General features: G+C 40.0%; 1 protein-coding gene across 10 annotated transcripts in view; it reads left to right on the top strand.

Moving 5' to 3' along the window:
- Positions 1-57: 57 nt before the first annotated feature.
- The window catches only part of VTI1A (vesicle transport through interaction with t-SNAREs 1A), a 372,209-nt gene continuing 358,331 nt past the window's right edge, over positions 58-13,935 (top strand). Inside the window, exons 1-3 of one of the 10 annotated variants that reach the window (XM_057530931.1) lie at positions 58-432; positions 9,470-9,528; positions 13,430-13,540. In XM_057530931.1, the coding sequence (XP_057386914.1) occupies positions 339-432; positions 9,470-9,528; positions 13,430-13,540 (264 nt within the window). In that variant the 5' untranslated portion in view covers positions 58-338. The remainder of the gene's footprint in view (positions 433-9,469; positions 9,529-13,429; positions 13,541-13,935) is intronic. The other 9 variants (XM_007173096.2, XM_057530932.1, XM_007173102.2 and 6 more) reach the window with 9 other exon arrangements.

Raw genomic sequence — 13,935 nt, 5'->3', positions numbered from 1 at the left:
GGAGCCGCTTTCCAAAACGTGGAGGGGCAAAAAATGCTTTCGGTGATTCCCGAGAACCCGCATATTTTTTAAGCTTTTGGGGGCACTAACTGAAGGGCTTTTCCCTAGCGAATTTCTTAATCTTGAAGCCGGCACGGAAAATAAAATCGCACCCAGCCCAACTTCCGGAGGACCAAGATTGCGAAGAACAACCAGGAAGCGGCCTGACTGGGAGCTGTACCGGCTTCTCTGCTCCGCTCTCGAGGGAGCTTCCCGCGTCCCTACACCGTCTTTTCCTGCCCCGCGTAGCCCCAGTCCTGACCTAGGCTCCGGCCCGGCCCGGCCACTCCGGAGCCGCCATGTCGTCCGACTTCGAAGGCTACGAGCAGGACTTCGCGGTGCTCACTGCAGAGATCACCAATAAGATTGCGAGGGTCCCCCGACTCCCGCCTGGTGAGAGCCCTGCCCAGGCCGGGCGGGGGTGGCCCGGAGAGCCGGGAGGGTTGGGCAGTGGGCGATGGAACGACACCTGAATAAATGTGTCTCTGAGGCGCGAGCCTGGAGGGAGGTGGTGTTGGGGCCTCCCAGAGGGATGCTTGAGGTTGGTTGAGGGTAAGGGGAGAATCCATGTTGGGTTGTGGGGTGCACTGTAAAGAGCCTTTGAATTCTGAGCCATCTGGGCTCTAATCTGGACTCCGCTGCCTTGTGACTCGTATAACCTTGGGAACGTTTCTCTGAGTCTTAGTTTTGGCTGGGTTTTGTTTGTTTGTGAAATGTAGAGATGTGAGAGTATCCAAAGAGAATAAGTGAACGTACCCAGATCACGGGTCTACATCATACAGTAACGTTGTTTTGTTAGTAATGTTGTTATTATTATAGGCAGCAAAGCAGTGTTAAGAGTCATAGTACCCGGATTCAAATCCCTGCTCTGCCACTTAGAAGTTGTTGTATTTAGGCAAGTTTCTTAACCTCTCTCAACTTTCCTTCTTGGTAAAATGGAGAGAATTGTGCGTCTCTCATAGGGTTTTTGTGAAGATTAAATGACTTAACATATGTAAAGCCTTTTCTTGTTGTTAGCTGCTATAATCATTAGTACCTTTCATACCCCCATCCCCATTTATTATTTTTCATCCTTCCTGGGGATCCATAACCCAGTGTTGTGTACAACTTGGTACAGGATAATTTTTCTCACTTTTAAAATTCCACATTTTTCATCCAGAAGAGTTTTGTTTTTGTTTGTTTTTGTGTTTTAGCACAACTCATTTTCGATACTGGACTGTCAGTTATGTGAAGGTGGGAGCTATGTTTGATTTCCTTGGCATTTAGAACGGGCTCAGGAAAATGTTTTAAGTGAATGAACAGATACATAAATAGGATGTCTTGTGATTTTTGTCTGTAGGTCATTGTTTTAGGATTTATTTTTCTCTCAATACAGATTTAATTTGAGTATTTAGTTACAGAAAAGGTTGTGGCTTTGGTGCTCAGTTTTTTTAGGGAAATTGAACCATCTACCTTCGCTCTATGGTGTAAAGTGTAGGAAAAGGAGTGCTCATTGATCTGTGAACTGGTGGGCAACTTCCTTGCTCCACCTTGTTAGTCAATCCTTGATGCCAGCAGTAATTTCTGCTGGACCTAAGTTGTCATTCCTCTTTCCTTTTCCCTACCTCCCCCCAAACTTTTGTGTTTGTAAATAATTTTCTTCCTTTATTTCTTTTTTTAATATATAAATTTATTTATTTAGTTAGTTAGTTAGTTACGGCTCCGTTGGGTCTTCGTTGCTGCACGCGGGCTTTCTCTAGTTGCGGTGAGCGGGGGCTGCTCTTCATTGCGGTACGCTGGCTTCTCATTGCGGAGCATGGGCTCTAGGCGTGTGAGCTTCAGTAGTTGTGGCACGTGGGCTCAGTAGTTGTGGCGCACGGGCTTAGTTGCTCCGCAGCATGTGGTATCTTCCCAGACCAGGGATCGAACCCGTGTCCCCTGCATTGGCAGGCAGATTCTTAACCACTGCACCACCAGGGAAGTCCCTTCTTTGTTTTTCTTACCCCCACCTATTTTCTATTAATAGGGACATTTGCTTCAAGCCAGGATCTCTGAATTTACACCCCACTCATCTCCTGAAATCCCAGTTAGTTCTGGAGGAGGTGGAGGATGGTGTCTTAAAGAGGTGTTTGAGTCCAAGTGAGGGGACAAGGGGAGAGAACCAAGGTAGCATATAGGTACCAAGCTCTGCTGCCTTGGAGATTTTTGTGGCGAATTGGCTGATGGCCTCATCACTTCATGATACATCACCTCACCTCATCTCTTCAGTTCTGTTTTCCTCCACTGCCCAAGATCATCTTGATTTTTGTTGTCATTGTCGTTGGAGACTACTTCCTTTGACTTCAGTCCCAGAGCCTCAGAATATCAGGATTTGTGGTTTCCATGGGATTTTTGCTCATTTTTAATTGTGATAGTTTTAGCTGAGGAAACATTTTTTTGTTTGGGCTAATAGGTTTTGTACTGGGAAGTTATTCTATAAAGTAACAAAGTCATTCCTGGGTGCAAAGTTGTAACAGCCAATTCCAAGAAAACAGATTTGTTACAATCGATTTTTTTTCTTACCTTTGTATTTTAATGTAACCATTTCTACCGCATAGAAGGAAACCTTTGAATTAAGTACCTTAAAAATAAAGGTCTTCACTCTCTATAGGTACAGTATAATGTAATGCCCAAACACAGCAGCTACATGAGGATTGAGAGGAGACTGTATAACTGGCACTGGAAAAATGCTTACCGACTTGAATAATTAAATGATAGTAATTCTTGAAAATGCTGTGGTTCCCCTCTTAATAATTACTTGTACTTACTCATTTTATAATGTTTCTAGTTGATAAATAGAGAAAGATGAAAAATATATCTGTGTAGTTATGAATTTCAGATGTATATCTGTGGACTAACAAATTAATATGTACATCCATGGCAAAAACCAGTATGAATAAAAGTAATTATAATCTCTTCCTGGCATCTTTGGTGGTTGACCCAGAATTTACCTGAGTTAAGAAGGTTAAAAATTGGAGCAAAATTTTCAGTCAAAGCAGTTTGTTCCCCCAAATATTAACTTTGAAATGGAAGTAGAGTGGGTAGGATTGATTGCAACTAAGTGTGTGCAATGTACAATGTGCTACCTCTGCTGTGCATGTACAGTGTATTAAAGTGTTACTTCCAAAGAGAATAGAAAAGATTGAAATTTTAAAACTTTATTTTAGAAAAGAAATTTGATTATTCTATGATACATTTTAAACAATAAAAAAAAAACTTTCCTGTTAGACTAAAGTGTTTGAATTTTACATAGTTTTAGTAATTGGACTGATGAGATAGATCAGTCCCTTCTTAAATAATATTCTTATGGCACTGTATTCAAACTTTGATTTTAATGATTAGTATTCTGTGGTAAAGTCAGGACAATGGATGAGTGGAAACCATTGCTAATACTAATTGTGACACTCCTTTTCCTCTGATGATGAATCCTAAGAGGGGGGATACTTCCTAGGGACAGAGGTTCTGTTACTCAGGCAGGCTTCCTGAAGGATCTTAAACAAAATGTTCTTTTGCAATTAGTTGCTTACCTCACCATGAACAGAGAGATAAATGGTCTGTTATGAAGCCTATCATTTTGTAGATATAGTCAGAAATACCAAGAAAGGCATTATGGCAAATTGATTAACAGTTCACACATGGCATCAGATCTGTTTAGAATCCCAGCTCTGCTGCTTACTAGATGTGCAGTCTTGAGCAAATAGCCTAGCCTCTCTAAGCCTGTCTCCTCCACCTGGAAAATCGGGGGTAGGGGATAATAGTTTCAACCTTACAGTGTTGTAAAAATCAAATGAAACAAAGCATATAACACCCTAGCACACTTTTTTTTCTCCCCAGAGAAAGTACATGATAAATTAGCCACTAGTGATACTGCTGCTGGTGGAGACAACAGCTGTAGGGTTAGTCAGGACCCAGCTTCTCAGACTTTGTGATGTTAGTTGAACTCCTAAAGGAACCTTGGACCTCAATTTTGCTTCCTTTCTGTGCTAGACTAGAGTTGGGTGAATCTCTCTTGATGAACACCTACATTTGAGGGGAGATGAGTGATTAGGGACTTCGGGATGTGGACTTGGAATGGGGCTTTGAACTCAGGATATCAAAGAGGGAGTCAGGGGGAGAAGTAGAAGTGGTGGGGCAAGACAGGTGTCCTTTCTGGAAGGAAATGCTTCAGTCTAACTGATTGGTTATGCCAAGCCCTGGAGGCTTTTGGACACCATCTAGACATGGCCGTGTATGGAAGAAGCCATAGCATTGTTCCATGATTCTCTCTTGCCTTTGCAAAGTGGTTGTAGTCAGAGGATTCAGAAGAATCTGCTTTTATTTATGAATACTGTGGTTTGCTTAAAACATACGTGGCTCTGGAGCTGTAATGTTGATGTGTAGCTATTGAGCACTTGAAATGCGGCTGTTGCCACATAGTGAAATGATAATGTTTTGGATATATTGAGTTAAATATTATTAAAACTAAAAAAATGTATATATTAAAATGAATTTCTCTTGTTCCTTTTTACTTTTTGAAATGTGGCTACTAGAAAATTTAAAATTACATTATGTGACTCGCGTGTATTACATTTCTGTTGTTCTATAAAATTAGAGTTGAAGAGATGGTTCCAGACCTAATTCAGGAACTCAGGTACAGAATGAGTTGAAGTAGAGTGGGTAGGACTTGAGTTAGGCATATACACACACGCACACATACCCACACTCTAATCCCAGAGGATCCTCTCTCCCTTAAACAATTTAGTTAACCTAAGTAATAGCTTCATTGATTAAAAAAACAACAACAAACTTTTAATTTTAGAACAGGTTTAGATTTACAGAAAAATCACAAAGATAATACAGAGAATCCCTATATACTCCATGCCCAGTTTCCTCTATTGTTAACATCTTACATTAATATGATACATTGGTTGCAGCCAGTGAACCCATATTGATACTTATTATTAACTGAAGTCCATACTTTATTCAGATTTCCTTAGTTTTTTACCTAATGTCCTTTTACTATTCTAGGATCCAGTTCAGGGTACTACAAAACATTTAGTAGTCATGGCTCCTCAGGTTCCTCTTAGTTGTGACAATTTCACAGCCCTTTCCTTATTTTTGATGACTTTACAGTTTAGAGGAGTACTGATCAGATATTTTATAGAATGTTCCTCAGTTGGAATTTGCCTGATGTTTTTCTCATCATTAGACTCGGGTTCTAGGTTTTTGAGAGGAAGACCACAGAGGTTAAGCACTATTTTCATCACATCACATCAAGAGTACACACTGTAAGGTAACTTATCACTCCTGATGTTAACTTTGATCACCTGGCTGAGCTATTATGTGTCAGGTTCCTCCACTATAAAGTTACTCTTTTCCTCCTTTCCGTGCTGTTTGGAAGGAAATCACAGGCACAGCCCACACTTAAGGAGTAGGGAGTCATGCTCCGCCTTCTTGAGGGCTGAGTATTTAGGTAAATTATTTGGAATTCTTCTATACAGGAAAGATTTGTCTATTCTCCTCCACTTATTAATTCAGTCAGTCATATCCATGGACTCGTTTATTAAATACTTCATGTTATATTCTAATACCACTTTATTTTGTTGCTCAGATTATGCCAGCTTTGACCATTGGAAGCCCTTCCATCTGGCTTTTGTGTCCTTTTGCTATACTCCCATCATTGTGGGGGGTTTTTTCCCCCTTTTTAACACTTTCATACTTTCTGATATTATAAGGTACTCCAGGATCATCTTGTATTTTTCCTACACCAGTCCTAGAATCACCAGCCATTTCTCCACGGAATCCTAATTCCTTTTATTGAAAAATGGTGTTAGAAACCAAGATCTGGACACTAGGTGTGCTTATTGGTACTGAGGTATTATTGGTTCTGGGCCCTTTCAGCTCACAGAGCAAGGGGAAATGTGTATATACTAACTCATGTATATATACATATTGATAAAATTTTATATATGAAACCATCTATATTTATAGTAAGCTAAACATGAATTCATACTGATATCTCCAACTCTAGTCCTTTATCACAAGGATCATTCTAGAATGGCTTTGTTTTAACATTATTTCATTCATAAAGGGAAACTTGCCATTCTAAGTGGGAAGATTTGCCCCAGTCCTCACTGATACAATTTTTCTTTTTCTGTTTCTCTGTGCATAACAAATGTGTTGCTGAATGCTAGGACTGACTGATTCATTCAGTAAACACTTAGTGAGCACCTATTGTGTACAGCTCTCTATGCTAACTACAAAATTATGACAAACATGTGTCAAGAGTGGTCCCTGCCTTCAAGGAGCTGGAAATGAGGCTGAAGGGAAAACTACAGGAACCAATTTCTAGTGATCATCAGGGATGCTAGGGCAGAGCACAGAGGCCTAGGAATTCAGAGGAGATAGATCCTGTTCCAGGAGGTCACCTGGAAGGATGGTGGGATTTAGCTGACAAAAACGGGGAAAGAGTGTACGAGTTGCAAGCAGTGGGTTTCTGTTGTTTCGGAAGGCTCAGAATCCCCCATTCTATCTTACGACAGCAGCTCCTTGATTTTCCATTCAGGAACCCCCTAAACCCAGTCTTGGTGGAGCCGACAGGCTGCCATGCCCTGTCCAGGTCAAGAGGTGAACACTTTACCCAAGCGAGGACATTCAGTGAATTTTTGCCAGGAATTGGAATTTTAACTCTCCTTCTGCAGAGACTGTCAGTGAGTTCCTGCTCCCTTGGTTTCCTGAGCCACCCTGGGTACTGTCTTCCCTGAGCTTGGGGACTCATCTTTTCCATTGATTCTGTGAGCCACCCTGAATTATTCTGATAAATTCCCTTTTTGGCTTAGGTTAGCCAGAATCAGTTCTCTTATATTCAACCAAAGAACCTAAATGGTAGCTTGAACAACGGCTTAGGGTGGGGGGGGGGGTAGATGTGCTTGGGTAGTAATGGATAGTCTGTCTGGTTAGTATGCAGAGCACATACGAGAGAGCTAGTAGTTGGAAATAAAGTTGGAAAGGTCGCTTGGGTCTGGAATGTGGAGGGCCTTGACTTTTAGGCTCAAGTGATCCAATCAGAGCCACATTTTAGAAAGATTAAGTTGGGGAAGGGGTCAGGTAGGGAAAAAGGGAAACCAGGGTGGTTGGTAGCATAGCTTCTTTTGTAAATTCTTGCACTGACTACACTATTTATTCCATTTACCATCAGTTTTCGAGAACTGATTATATGCCAGGCTCTGTGCTAAATTTTAGGACTAAGACATGGTTCCTGTCTTCCTAGAGCCTCCGAGGTAGAAGATAAATCAGACCTGTAAGTGTGAGAGATAAATCATGAGGATTAGGTAAGGGTTCTAGGGGTTTTCTGCAAGAGTGAGTAGTTAATTCTTCTGTTGGGTTAGAAAAAGCTTCAAAGAGGTAGTGATTTCTGAAGAGAGTTTTGAATAGCAGTTTGCCAGGTAGTCACAGTGAAGATGGGCAGAAGCATAGGGGTTAAAGATCTGGAGTCCTGGAAATACATCAGGCTTAGAGATAAAGGTTTGGTCCAGGATACGCTTGTCTTGTTTCATGTTCTGCACTATTGCAAAAATACAGTGTGGTTCTCTACTATAATTTGTGGAGATGTTAGATGGATTGACATGTACCAGAAGCAAGTAAATTTGGGGTCATATACTAAATTTTTAATCTGGCCATATGTAGGCTTAACTTTCTCAAAGAGGGAAAATCAAGCTGAATTTTAATTCTAAATGTGCACTTTTCTTAGGGAGAAATTCTTAGAGTACACACAAAACACTTTCTGTGATAGCTACCCCCTAGTTTGGGGGGGGTTGGTGATCAAAGGGAAGGAGTTGAGGTTATCAGAACCTAGTTATTATTCTAGTAAAATAATAACTTCTATTAAAGATTCCCCACTTGATATTAACTATCCTTCTGAAAAGTTAGTCAGCTGCTAGGTATTGTACCCATTCAAGCTTCCTGACTTTTCTAGTCTGTTGTATTAGTCATTGGGTTTCAAGTCACAGAAAGCCAACTTAAATAAAGAAAAAGAAATGTGTTGTTTCAAAAAACCAAACCATGATAAAGTCAAGTAAAACCTGTTCCAGAGTTATCTGGAGCAAGAAACTAACTAACAAACTCTATTTAATCTTCATCTGTCTATCTGTCTATTTATCTATCTATCTATCAGCTTTGCTTCTTTGTAAATGTAGGCTTTCATTCTCAACCACTGGAAATTGGCTTGCTCCTTGTAGCTAGAGCAGTGGATGCCAACAGCTTCTAGACTCACATTCTCATAACTCTACCAAGAGAGAGGAAAAGACTTTCCTGTTACTCCAGGACTTTGATTAGTCTGATTGGATCTTATACGCATCCCACCCTCACCCCCCGAGACCAACGTAGCCAGAGGGATTGAGCTACTAGTATTAGTCCAGCTGGAAAGAGAAGCCCATCCTTTGGCAAGTCACCGTGACCAGAGAGGCAGGGTCATAGAAGAACAGAGTATCTCCCATTGACCTACTTGGTGAAGAGGAGAGCCTCAGAAGAGCGAAGCTCATTGCCTGAGAAGAGAAGGGTGTTAGGGAGACAAAAATATAAGTGGTCAATAAATTAGGTTAGTGCAAAACTCAGGTGCCATCTCTAAATAAATGGGCTGATTGATTTGGAATGGAGGTAGGGAAAATTTTTCTGAAAGTGTCTGTTAGAACATGTCTCTCCCAGAATGAGGAATTATAGTTGAGTTATAAGTTGATTGTGGTTGAGTTTGAAAAAAAATCACATACAGACACTTAGTACTTCACAAATTAAAAGTAATTTCTCTTGCATCAGCTTATTTGAGCTAAAAAGAATCCAGTAGATGCTTTAAATTTCCATTCTAGACAGTTTAGACTGAGTCTCAGTAAAAACTCTTTCTTACCCAGGATCCCATAACCATGAGTAGGTAATGGCTTTGGGGTTAGAATCAGTAGTTCTGACTTCAAATATTTCTTCCATTACACTCAACTCTTAATGAAAGCGTAATTATTTTTAAAGGATTGTAAGAACTTGTCCAGTTTTAGGAATTGTTGTTATATGTGACTTTTAAATTGTATTCATAAATCCACTTTTCCCAATTTATTGAAGTCATGACTTTGCGGATTCCTCATGCCACCACTAAATCTGCTATTGTTGACACAGTCTCTTCTAAAGACCAAAATAATTTTTGGTTTCTCTTAAAAATCTTATGGCATCTCTTAATTCAGTACTCCATAGGATTATGTATTTCCAGATAGCCTAGAATCAGTGGCTTATAGTAGTTCCTAACCCACTAGAGAATGATATGGCCGTTTGACTGATAATGGTAATTCTCTACTCTGACCAGAAAGGAAAAAAGGTACATAAAAATAGACGTTTTTAAATATTAAATTTATCTGTATCCTTAGCAATTCCTTGATGTTATTGTTTGTTTCAGATGAGAAGAAGCAGGTGGTTGCAAATGTGGAGAAACAGCTCGAAGAAGCAAAAGAACTGGTATGTGTAGACGTGGTAACATATTTAAAACAGCCAGAGCCGTTTAATCTGATGCCTTCCTCTAAGTCTCTTTTATTCATTGTAGAAATGTGAAACATTACTGATTAGCAGTTCATGATTCAGAATTCATCAGTTTTTAGATGGAAGAGAATTTAATCGCTTCTTGGGATTTTATTCTTCTTAGTAAAGGTGATTCATTAAATGTCCACCTCAAATTTTTATTCCTTCATAATACTTTTCGTAATGGTTATAAATAGCTAACACTTGTTAAAGGCATCCTGGGTACTAGACACTGGGTTAAGCATATTACTTGCTTTTTAATATTTAATTTTCACCAAAAGCCTGTGAGACAGGTACTATTTGTCAAAAATTGTTAAGGATCGAGATTTTCCCCTACTTGCTCATGAATAAGTGAGCCTACCACAATTTCATGGGTGCTGATAGAAGACAAGAGATTCCTAGGTCAGAGACCAAAGGCTTTTATTAGTCACAGCAAAAGCAGCTGCCAAAGTTGCAGCAGGCTGGCATCAGTTCCCTGAGGCCCAGTTCCCACAGGGCTGATGCATGTTTGCCTAGAAGAATGCCTCCACATACAGCGGATTATCTTATAGGAGAGGAACATGGAGCCTGGGGAACATACTGCTTTATAGCAGCCTGTAAGTAAGCCTGCTCTTTGCCCCGAGGGACACATTGTTTCTTACCCCAACATTGTTCCCTGCCTGGGAATCAGTGGTCAGGACCTTGCATTCTTGGCATGCCCAGCAAGACATGTAGAAGCGTGAGAGACCCACAGAGGAGTGTCATTACCCCCATTTTGTAGATGGGGAAACTGAGGCTTAGGAAGATTAAGTAACTTATCTGAAGTCCCACACCCAGTAAGTGGTGAAGTAAGGATTTGTACTTAGACATGCTAAACCCAGAGCTCTAGCTAGCTTCTCAAATCAAGGAGCAAAAAGTATTAAAATATATTGTGTCCTAATTTTTGGTTTCAAAGCCAAGTATTGCAAGTATGATTCAACTTTTTACTGCACTGTGGTCCTAAATGAGCGTGTTGCTTTTCTAAATACTGAAGGGTACTACTTGGTGTTCTAACTGATAAACTTACAACAGTTTCCCAAAGCGTGTTTCTGTTAACTGGTGTTGCCTGTTCAAACAAGTTCGGGAAACTGTAGCTTAAACAGAATTCTCCAATTCCGGGTCTCTTTTTGGTTATTATTTTTCTGTAGAACCTTCTTAGACCCTAAAGTAGGCTACGAGGCGCGACGAGTCTCTAGAAAGGGACTCTAAGGGGCAGCACTTCCCAGGCTTATTTGCCTGAGTAACATTTGTTAACAGGACCATACCCGGGGGGCTGCTGCTTTGCGGGGTCTGAGGAATAGGCGGCTGTAGCCCCCATCACACCGCAGACCTTTCCTTGGTGTCTGGATGCTAAGGAGGCGAGGTGCAGAGCTGCTGCTCCGTCTTGCCTGGCTCTGCTGCTTTTCTAGCTGTCGGAACGCCCGTGCTCTCCTCGCCGTGTAAGATCTACTTCTAATCTCACTGTGTCTGCAGGGGCACCTTTGTTCTAACTCCTCAGCTTCTCATGTCTGCCTCTCTTTTGAAAGTTTTCTTTTTTCTTTTTTTATCCCAAATACTTTTCTGTTTCCTTTCTCTCCTTTTTATAGTAAGCTGTTTCTCTCATGGTTCCTGGCCTTCACGTGAAAAGACTGGCCTTTTATATACCATAGCTGCCAACCGGGACGCTGCTTCTTTCAGGTTGGCAGGCTTACCATAAGTAATACAACTGATCAGTTCTTTGGATCTTGAGTTAACTTCTTATCTTGTTGAGTTCTCAGTAGCGGGTGTTTTTGTTTTGTTTGCCATCAAAACCTGTGTTTTGGTTCATTGGTTTGCCTTTTGGAGACATTGATTTACTTGATGATGTTAGAAAGCTGGTTTCCTGATAACCAAGGTTTCACTGTACCAAGAAAAACCGAGTTATACCCCCATGGAGCTTATGGTCATCTCCATTTGTTACTAACATAAAGAGTTTTGTCTTAGGTATGTTTCTATCTGTTTAAAATGATCAGGCAGCTGATTTACTTAATTCTGATGACATCCTTATTAAGGATACTGATCATTATATTACATACTGTCCTTTTGATGAGGATGCTGGGAGAAGAACTTCATTATGATTTTACTTATTAGGATTAGTTGTATTTCTGCTGAACAGTTTGCATTAATCTCTTGGACACTGCATGTCTCATAATAACCATGTCTTCCACTGGACATTGGTCACATGAATATTGTGACAACATGAAACTAGTGCAGATTAGCCTTATTTCTGGTTTCATTTAAAGTGTTTGTTGTGTGTTTCCTTTTTTTCTTTCTTACCTACTTTTGGTTAGTTTTAAGTGTCCTTGTAAAATGCCCGAAACAAAAATGTAGTTAACTCTCGGATTTTCTCTTACATGTACTTTTGCAGTGATTTGTCTGGATGATCCTGCTCGACCTTATTAGAACTAAGTACATAATGAAGATTTCAGAGAAGTGCTCTAAATAATTGCCTTGCTGAGTAACTAATTTATTGGTACTTCACATTTATGTTGAGACATGTCAATAATTTAAATGGTTACTGCATAAATCAAGGGTAATTAAAACAATCTTTTTTTTTTTTTTAATAAAAATTAAGTCCTGTGAATTGAAACATGGTGTTTTGGTTTATCTGAGTTCTACTGCTGTTACTCAGACTCTAACACTGGACAAGTAAGAGTTTTATTAGTGCCAAGTGTATAGTGTTCATGGAAATAATTTATTAGGATTATTTGCTTTAAAAGGCAAAATATCTGACAACATTTTCGGATGTGAGTTTATTAGACATGGCCTGAGCCAACTTGTAGTTGTTGGTTTTTATTTTTTAATGCCAAGTATAAATAAACTACAGCTGATACCTTGTATCATGCTTGCTGTATTTCTCCTTCATCATCAGTAATCATCACTCCTGTTATTCACATTAATCTAGTGTTTACCAAGTAAGACACTGTCTTAAGCACATTGTAGGAATTACCCTGTTTAATCTTTATAACTGCCCTACAAAAGACGTACTGTTTTTAGAAATGGAAAGAGTAAGACCCAGAGAAGTTAAGAAGCCTGTCCAAGGTTGCATGACTAGTAAGCAGTGTAGCCTATGATGCGAACTGTGAACGCAGGCGTCTGACTTGAAAGCCTGTGTTCTTAACCATCATACTATTTCTGTATTGCCTCCCGTTAAATGCTCATGTGTTGTATGCAAAGTGTTATATCGCGACAGGTTGTTATAAAGTGCCCTGCTCTGATTTCAGTGAGCTTTGTGTAATTTTAAGTTACTGTATCCATTTAATTCCATATCAACATGGTTAAAAAGGCTGGAGTTCAAGATCCCATATTGGTTGCCATGGGATTTTCCTAATCAGAAAAGACTTTCGAGGCGAATTTTCACCAAATGACTAAGACTGGGCTGACATTTCATAGGATAATTGTAGAAATAACGGTTTGGTTTATCTTCACATAGTTCTGGTAGTTTGGGGTCAGAAGACCGGACCCGGTTGGGTGGAATGATAGGATACTCCACGGATAGTCAGATCATTATCATTGAGGATGTTTGGCTTAATGCACATAGTTTTAAAAAATTCTTGACAAAGTAAACACTTTGGCACTTTGGTATGTCCCTTGGCAAGCACTCAGTACCTATTTGTTGACCTTAACAAACATGGAGCACAAAAATAGTCCCAGTGTTCAATTGACCACAGGCAGTTAACTCCCTGGGTCTGGTTCCTCAAGTTGTAAACTGAGGAATTGGAATTAAATCCTTTCAGCTCGAAATGTCTAGTCACATGAAGAGTAAGCATATGGTTTAAGTCATGTTTTTCTCTCACCCTTCCAGTTGGAACAGATGGATTTGGAAGTCCGAGAGATACCACCCCAAAGTCGAGGAATGTACAGCAACAGGATGAGAAGCTACAAGCAAGAAATGGGAAAACTTGAGACAGATTTTGTGAGTCAGATTGCACCCTTTGTTGTACTTACCGGTCTTCACACTGGTTTTCATGTCGTTTTTATTGTTGCCCCCACACACCTTGGTCAGCATTAAGTGCATCGTCTTTGGGAGCTTGTGCCAAAGACTTGGGGATCTAAAAATGCTTGTAGAGCTGGCTAATGATGTACTTGAAGGTATGTTGGATTCCTGACTCACAAAATAGATCCAAATCATGTGGTTTTTTGAGTTTAGATAGTATTTATTGGTATTTAGCATTTATTAGAATTTTGAAATCCAATTTTGGGCCTTTTCAGAGTTTGCAGCCTTTAAACTGCAATGTTCACGGGTGGACTTCAGGGGCTCATGAATGTCCTGAAATTATATCAGTATTTTTAGATGTGTGTTTCTATGTG

This window comes from Balaenoptera acutorostrata, chromosome 16, assembly GCF_949987535.1.
Source record: "Balaenoptera acutorostrata chromosome 16, mBalAcu1.1, whole genome shotgun sequence".
NCBI lineage: Eukaryota > Metazoa > Chordata > Mammalia > Artiodactyla > Balaenopteridae > Balaenoptera > Balaenoptera acutorostrata.
This window is presented reverse-complemented; position numbering and strand designations above follow the sequence as displayed.